Consider the following 8,245-nt stretch of genomic DNA (forward strand, 5'->3'; position numbering starts at 1 on the left):
ATCACTTAAATTATTTAAAAATGGAAAGGACAAGTGATAAAGGGTCTGATACAGCAAGAGGCTGAGCACCCTCAGATCCTATTAATGCCATAGATACTCAGCAATTTAAAGAAGTTGCTCAGCAAATTGCAGGAGGAAACCAACAGTGTGCAGAACAGTCCTGTACTGGTACTAAATGGATCTAGGAATAATGCCTTGGTTTGTACTAATGAAAATGAACACACATTACGCCAAGGATAAAAGAATACAGAACTAAAAATAATATTGCTACCACAACCATAAACTCTTGTTCTAAGTGCTACAGACAGTTGGAGCTGAATATTACTTTTCTACATATTAGTCAATATCTGTTAGCAGTAGTGAATACAGGTGATCCCTTTCCATGATTTCTTATTATCAAATAGCGTTAATGAAACCTAAAAATCAAAGGCAGAAAAGACCTTGAATGACAAGGCCATCCTGTCCATTGTCCCTTTCACACTTACACATATCCCTCGGACTATTGAATTGCTCCCAAGAGTAGGATTTTTCAAGTCCATTTTTAAGAGGACGCATGGGAATGCTTTTTCCAGCCTCAATTTTTTTTATCCTGTATCCTTTTGACTGTCTCCTCCAAGCCTCTTATAACCTGAATCTATCTAGTAATGATAGCCCCTCATTTCTCTGTAGATGGGTGGCACTTTGGAGAACAAAATACTGTATATAGAATTACTATGATTATTTATTATTTGTATGAAAGTACAGCCTAGAGGCTCCGACCAAGATCAGGGAAGCATTGTACTAGATAATGTACTAAAACATAGTGAGAGACAGTCCCAGCCCTGAAAAGTTTGCAATCTAAACCACTGTATAAAATATTAAAGGGGGTTTAGGTTGTTCCATTTTAACATCAGTTTCTGTGAGGCTCAGAGGTAGCCAAAATATATTTTAATTGTTCATGTTTAAATAGAGGGCAGATAACAGAAAAAAAAGATAAGATGCATGTGCTGCACTGATGTCCTACATTACGCCATTTCCTCTCGCATTTCTGTTCCTCCTGATACAGATTATTGTAATGTAGTTATTTAAACCAATCATTGCAATGTCTTGAGATTTCTTACCTGTTGTGATTTATGTCTCATAGATCCATTAGTTGTTCATTAAATGTCATCTCAAAGAAGAGCTCTGTGTAGCTCGAAAGCTTGTGTCTCGCACCAATGGGAGTTGGTCCAGTCAAAAATATTACCTTTCCCACCTTGTTTCTCTAATATCCTGAAACAGAAGCATCTGCAACTACACTGCATATTATCCACCATCATCCACTAAAGCAGAGTCTACAGTGTCCACACTTACAGTCCTCCAGGAATGAGTGAGCAGGAAGTGACTTGCACAGAATTGAAACTTCACGCTCCTTCTGAGCAGCAGAGGAGTCAAAGACCTAGGAACTCTGGGAGCAAAGGTATTGTATGTTAACATGCTGCTAACATATTTTCTGTTTAATGTCTATAGTCAGACCTCTACTCCTCCACCCCTGGAAACTGACATTTGACTTTTTTGAATTATAAGGTAAGAATGTTCCTCTGTTATGCTACCCAGTGCCATGCCACTTAGAAGATAAAACATCTAGGAGCAAATAAGGGTGACAGTCACTGAGGTTTGAAAATAGGACTCTCAGCTCTGGCAGTCATGAAATGTACCCAACTGCTCAAACAACATGCAAGGACAGTTAGTTTGGAGCTGGCTTTCAAACCTGATCTGGTGGGTAGGTTTGGGGTCCAGGTGCTGCCCAAACTATAGTCAGACCCCAGATTCTCAGGACAGGGACTCACTCTGACCATCTTTATGTTCATTCTCTTCCTGTCAGACCCATCAGTTCCAGCTCCTCCCTGGCGGATCATTGCAGTGATTCTGGGGATCCTCTGCTTGGTATCACTGGGAGCAGCAGTGGCCATGGCTACCAAAGGTAAATATTTTCAGGAAAGACACCAAGGGCCAAAATCTGATATTAATGTCACTGGTTTAAATACAGACTGACACCACTGAAAATAAGGGGGTTATTCTAGATTTACAGTTGTGACTCAGAGCAGTATCTGGCCCAAGGGATCTGCTCTGAACTATGAGAAATAGTTTCACATAACCATTCTCCTTATCTTTTTTCCTGAAATCTCTGAATGCACATTTTGTCCTAGTTTTCCCTGGCCTAGGAAGGAGTGCACAAGGGAGGGGCAGAGCACATCAGATGGGGAATGTACAAACAGCTGCTCCCATTGCCTGTGAAAGCTCCCAGTCAGGGTGGCTGCAAGTCTGGACATTGACACAAGGTGCCTTTGCTTGGTTGGGTGCCCATCCATTTGCACGTCATGTCCAGAGTGGGATTTGAACGCTGTCTGGAATAAGGTGAAACAGGGAAAAGGCCCAGAAGTGGCCAGTGAGACAGAAGCAAGCCCAGGTTGAGCTTTGCTGTGATTTATGAAGATCAACAGGAGCAGCAGCAACAGTTCCAGGAGCATCTACTTCAAAGTCACAGAAGAGGTTAACTAGGCTGCACCGACCAGTCTGCCAGTAGATCCTTGCACTTCCTTTCCCCAAATGGGATTGGAAGATTATCCACCTGGTTACTTTTGAGCTAGTGGTTACTGTAGCCCAGTGAGAAGGAATCTTGAGAGATTAGATTGGTTCCTTTTTTGATAGGAGAGAAGCAAACTGTGCAGTGGGCCTAGGATGTTACTGCAGATGAAAGGCTGAACAGGCTGCTGTTGTGGAGAGATGGGGGTCACTGCAGAAAAGTATTGGTAAAGATTGTGGAATGAGCCGCACTCTTTGGGAGCGCAGCCACATGCCTTTGTCCAGCAAGTGTTAGATCGGTGCAAGGCTGAGGCTTAGACGGCTGTGGAATCAATTTAGTGTACTGGTACTGGAGCTGATTTCAGAAGTTTCCCAGTGAAGGTGGAGATGTGGGTGCACTGGCACCAGCTGTCCACATTGCCCGAGGCTGTACAGCAAATGGGAGACTTCCTGGCAGTAGAGCTGACCCATAAACCAGCATGATTTTGGCTGCACCCTAGCACTGAAAGGCAGTTGGATGGGTCATAGATGGACCACTGAAGAGAAGAAAGAGCATACATTGGATTAGAAGGAAATGAACAAAATGAACAAGCATCCTCTCCCAGAATCCTGAGGGGACCACCAGCCTCTCCTGTCATTTATTCCAGTGCGGAGGATGGGAGCATTTTAAATAGTTCTTTAGGGAATATGACTGCAGAGAGATAAGTGGTCTTACAGAGACCACAAGATTCCTTGGTGTTCAAAGGACTAGCCATGTTACAGTGAGTGAGGGAACATTCTCTTTATTTAATCTACAGCACACTTTGCAACCCTCTAAGATGAAAAAAGTAAAGTATAAGGTACATTTATGATCCCTTTACAGGTCACTGCTCTCCAGGCTGCCCTGATCAGTGGGTGGCTTACAGACACAGCTGTTACTTTTTCTCCAGAACAAAAAAGGATTGGCATTCAAGCCAGGAATCCTGTTCTGCAAAGGGATCACATCTACTGGTGATCAGTGACGCCCAGGAGATGGTAAATGCCTGTGCACTTTGATTTGTGACCTGACAGTGCAGCAATACCATTGGCAGTTGTGAAGATTCTGAGCCCTTTATGGTTATGGGAAAATGGACATCTGTCCTGGAGATCTATAGGATTATGGGAAAATCTATATCTGGCACAGTAGTGGTTAGCCCCTTTCATTTGTAACATTGACAGATGTGTAAAGAACAACAACAGGGTGTTGGGAAACACCTGTGATCCTCATGCATCCTGCAGATGTGAGGACTTCTCTTATTTCCACCACAAGAGGGGTTACAACCTATCTCCAAATTCCCAGTTCTTCACTGGTCTATCCCACAAGCCCCAGAATTCACTGGACTATCAAAGAGGCTGAAATTATCTGTCTCACAGGGCTCATCCAAATAGAAGGGATGTTTGAAAATGTACTATTTCTCTCCCTGGCATTAGATTGCTCTGTTTGCCCATCAGAATTTGAATCTTCAGGCTGCTCCTGTTTAGATTCCTTGTCTCTTCTGTCCCTCTGAAAACTATTCTAGGACCTGTTTGCGGTGTTCCACACAGAAGCCCACTGGATTGGATTGAGGAACAGCACTGGCTCTGGGTGGGCCTGGGAAGATGGCTCAGGAGTCAGTGATATGAAGTCAGTTTGATATTAGTTATTAATATTGGTGATGGTGGTGGGGATTTTGTGGTTTAAAAAATGGGTTAAGTCTTGAGTTCCTTAGTGTTTAGTGTTGTATTAATTTAGATAGAATATATATGCCAAACATGTTACCAAAACCAAATCACTAACCAATTTTAAACAGTGTTGAACAAGATTGGGTCTTTGGTGTACAAAGACCTGATCCTGCTTACTATCATGGTAAATACACCATTAAAAATCCTTTAAACCTTTTATTAAAGACACAAAAAAGAGGAAAAACATAAAGCATTTGAAATGTAAAGTATTAAGTATGGCTTTTATTTTTAACAACATGCCTTCTTCCCTTTCCCTTTAGCTGGAGAGAGTTTAGAAGGAGACCTCTCCTTGTCTGACAGTCTTAGAGGGTATCAAAGATTATAGTAACTGGCCTTTTGGGGAAAAGAAAAGAAATTAGTTGAGATTGCTGCTGCTGTTAAAGTTCAATCCCGTTTCATCCCAGGTGCTTTTTGGGATTCAGCTGGAGCTCGTAGGGGTGGCGTGTTAGGGGGCTTATTCCTTCACCCACTTACTTCCCTGGTCCTTCTCGCATCAACAGAGAGCAACAATACCCGAAGTCCAAAGGTGCAAACAATTCGATGTTTATTGGGGTGAACTTCCAGCAAGCATGATTCCAGTTTCCTTCCTTAGTATCCTCCTTCCCAGCTCTGACACCACAGAGCCTTACACCTGTGTCCCTGATCCCATTCCTACCCTTAGCCAAGCATGATTCCAACTTCCTTACTCCCATTCCCTGTTCCCATTTCCCCCTTTAGCAAAACATGATTCCAATTTTCTTACCCCCATTCCCTGTTCCCATCTCACACACCCACATGCCCACCCCCACCCACACCCACTCACTTCCTCATTGACTACAGATTATATAGTAAAACTTGAGTTCAGCTTAGCTATACCTGAACCAATCATTTTCCTGAAATTTAACTAACCAATCCTAACATATTGTAACATGCTTATGTAACCAATTATATCCCACCACCTTAATTAGTTTACACCCAGCAAAATTAATTATACAGCAGACGGGAACAATCACAGAACCAGACAGAGATTATACAGACAAACAACAGCAAAGTGGGAACTATAATGACAAAGCAATACAGAAGTGAGGATTTCACATCCCAGCTATTGATAAGTGAGTTCTTGCCAGACAGGATGCTATCAAACTAAGTTTCCTTTTACATTTTCTAGGCACTTCCCTTTCTCTGGAGCTGATAGGCATACAATCCTGTCCTGATAGTGCCTAACAGCCCAATAGCACCTTATTTCAATGTGACTAGTTTGGAATGTGAGGATGTGACCGGTCGCTTCCCAGCTTATGGCTGCCTCTGCTGCTTAGCCAAAGGCCTTAGCCTAAGAACAGGGCCTCAGACTGTCACAGTAAGAGAAGGCCCTTACACCAGCAGACAGTGATTTTGATTCTTTCTTTTATACCTCTATCACTAGCCAAGTGATAAGAATACACCTAAATTCTTAGAGTATAGGCCTTTACAGACAGGCCTGAATATCTATATCCTAACATGGCGATGACATCTGGAGCCCTCTCTCTGGCCCTTTTTGGTCAGGACATTTCTCAGGATCAATATCATCAAGGCCTGGGGTCCCAGAAAACTGTGGGGGTGGCAGCCAGGATGGTGAAGCTTGCTCTAGCAGCCACCATCTTTTCTCCCCAATGTCTTTTTTTCTTTAAGGAACCACAACGGGAATGGTGGGTGTAATTATCCCATCCCCACATTATTTAGTTCACCAGTTAGACCTAGTTTCTGATACACCAATTTTGGTTTATTAATTTCTGGTTGCACATACTCTGTTTTCATCAAGCATGATTTCAGCTTAGTCTTTGAAGCATATTAGTAGGCCTTTTTGTTGACACTAATTCAGTCTTTCTATCTCCCTGTCTATCACACCTTTCCCCTTCAACATTTGTTACAAAACATTATTGTCACATCTCATAAATACATTTCCAGAAATACATTTCACATATTTTTACAGTTGAGCTCCCAGTTAGGGTAAATTTGTAGGGCCAGTTTTCAAAACAATAATCAGTCCTCATACACACAATGGTCCCATTAAAATCACAGAAAAGTTAGCCAGAATAAACACAGGGTTAAAAAGTGATTAAGGACTCCAGGATTTTGACCAATGGTTTTAATGATGATGATGATGATGATATAACACTTCTCTAGCATGTTCCTTTTGAAGATATCCAAACACTTTACAAACATTAGTTAATGTAGCTGCAAATCACCTTGTTGGTAGGTTAGTATTATTATGAATTTTATTGGTGGGAAATTGATGGACATGCAAGATAAATGACTTGCCTAAATTCACACAGTCGGTGGAGTCACAGTTCAGGGCTCAGGATCCCAGCACACTGCATTGACCACTACACCATGAACCCTTTAGTTCTGCCTCTGTTTATGCTGGCTTTACCCACTTTATTTTCTCGAGTACTGAGATAATCTCCCCCTGAGGAGGTGGCCTCCAGTATTGCCACTTTTATACCAGTCTCCTAAACTGGCTGTCTGTGAAAACCAAGTAAATATACACTGCCAAATTTGACATGATGATCTGTGTCTAAGGCAAGGTGTTAGTGTTAATGGAGTCAGTGGAAGTTTGCACTATTTATCCATTGTCTGACTGTCCACTTCAGATTCAGTCACCCCTGTCACATGCCATGGAGCTGCTTCTCTGTTACCGCTGAGTTTTTCTTCCTCCTATTTTGTCAGAGAATCTCTTGCTAATTCTCGTGTGTGTGTGTGTTCTATGCATTTATTTTTCAGGGTAATCTCTAACAGCCCTGTGCAGTGCTGTGTCGTCCTGTTGAGTGGTTCTCTCCAGGCTTCCAGCTGTGAAATTCCCTCACCATGGATATGTGAGAAAGACCTGAAGTAATCTCCTGCTACACTTTCCTAGAAAATGTCCATTGTTCATGCTTGCAGGATCCTGATCACCCAGCAAGGACACCGCTAAAGCTTCTTCGCAGTTAGAAAAAAATCTGCTGGTACTTCATAGGGGTTATTAGCTGGGATTGCCATGATTCCAGAAATCATATAGGTATCTGAATGGAATTGTACCTGAGCCCCTAGGAAGAGCAGCATAGTTTTGGTGTACAAGAAGGCAAATTCCTCATAAACGAAAATGTTGCTGATGTTTGTATTCCTGCTCTTTAACATGATTGTATTGTAAGACTACTGGAAATAGAAAAAAAGTAAAAGCTGATTTTATGATATTTTTTACTTTATTACATTTCATTCAATCACAGAAAAAATATTCAGATATGAGAATAAGAATGGTCAGACTAAAAATACCTGTTGGGGAAAATAGTTTAAAGGTGTTCTTTAAAGGTATGGTGAGGCCACATCTGGAGTATTGCACCCACTTTTGGGGCCCCAACTGCAGAAAGGATGTGGACAAATTGGAGAGAGTCCAGCAGAGGGCAATGAAAATTATTAGGGGACTGGGGCACAAGATGTATGAGGAGAGGCTAAGGGAACTGGGCTTATTTAGTCTGCAGAGGAGAAGAGTGAGGGGGGATTTGATAGCAGCTGTCAGCTACCTGAAGGGAGGTTCCAAAGAGGATGGAGCTCGGCTGTTCTCAGTGGTGGCAGATGACAGAACAAGGAGCAATGATCTCAAGTGGCAGTGGGGGAGGTCTAGGTTGGATATTAAGAAAAACTATTTCACTAGGAGGGTGGTGAAGCACTGGAATGGGTTACCTAGGGAGGTGGTGGAATCTCCTTCCTTAGAGGTTTTTAAGGCCCAGCTTGACAAAGCATTGGCTGGGATGATTTAGTTGGGGTTGGTCCTGCTTTGAGCAGGGGGTTGGACTAGATGACCTCCTAAGGTCTCTTCCAACCCTAATCTTCTATGATTCTATGTTAAGTACAGAGATCACACTTTAAAAGAGTCTTCCATTTGGAAATATGGTCACTCAAACCAGTAGCATATTTAAAAATAGAAGAAACTTTTCATGTGGATCCACTCTACATACAACATGGGAGA

The 8,245-nt window shown here is 42.3% G+C and overlaps 1 protein-coding gene across 1 annotated transcript; it reads left to right on the forward strand.

Annotated features, from left to right (window-relative positions):
- The first annotated feature begins 1,344 nt into the window (after positions 1-1,344).
- Positions 1,345-7,135, forward strand: LOC140906957 (killer cell lectin-like receptor subfamily G member 1). Its single transcript, XM_073331976.1, has 5 exons — positions 1,345-1,438; positions 1,844-1,942; positions 3,407-3,558; positions 4,083-4,186; positions 7,024-7,135. Exons 1-5 carry the CDS (start codon positions 1,345-1,347, stop codon positions 7,133-7,135), a joined length of 561 nt encoding a protein of 186 aa, XP_073188077.1.
- Positions 7,136-8,245: the final 1,110 nt, after the last annotated feature.

The sequence above is a fragment of the Lepidochelys kempii genome, chromosome 1 (assembly GCF_965140285.1).
Source record: "Lepidochelys kempii isolate rLepKem1 chromosome 1, rLepKem1.hap1, whole genome shotgun sequence".
In the NCBI taxonomy this organism is placed as follows: domain Eukaryota; kingdom Metazoa; phylum Chordata; order Testudines; family Cheloniidae; genus Lepidochelys; species Lepidochelys kempii.

What these genes read in the sequence shown, in the direction of transcription:
- LOC140906957 (XM_073331976.1), top strand. Translation starts at nt 1,345, where the DNA reads ATGAGTGAGCAGGAAGTGACTTGCACAGAATTGAAACTTCACGCTCCT. An exon ending in TCAGTGACGCCCAGGAGATG is followed by an intron (nt 3,559 to 4,082) that starts GTAAATGCCTGT and finishes AAACTATTCTAG; the next exon opens with GACCTGTTTGCGGTGTTCCA. An exon ending in TCAGGAGTCAGTGATATGAA is followed by an intron (nt 4,187 to 7,023) that starts GTCAGTTTGATA and finishes TTTATTTTTCAG; the next exon opens with GGTAATCTCTAACAGCCCTG.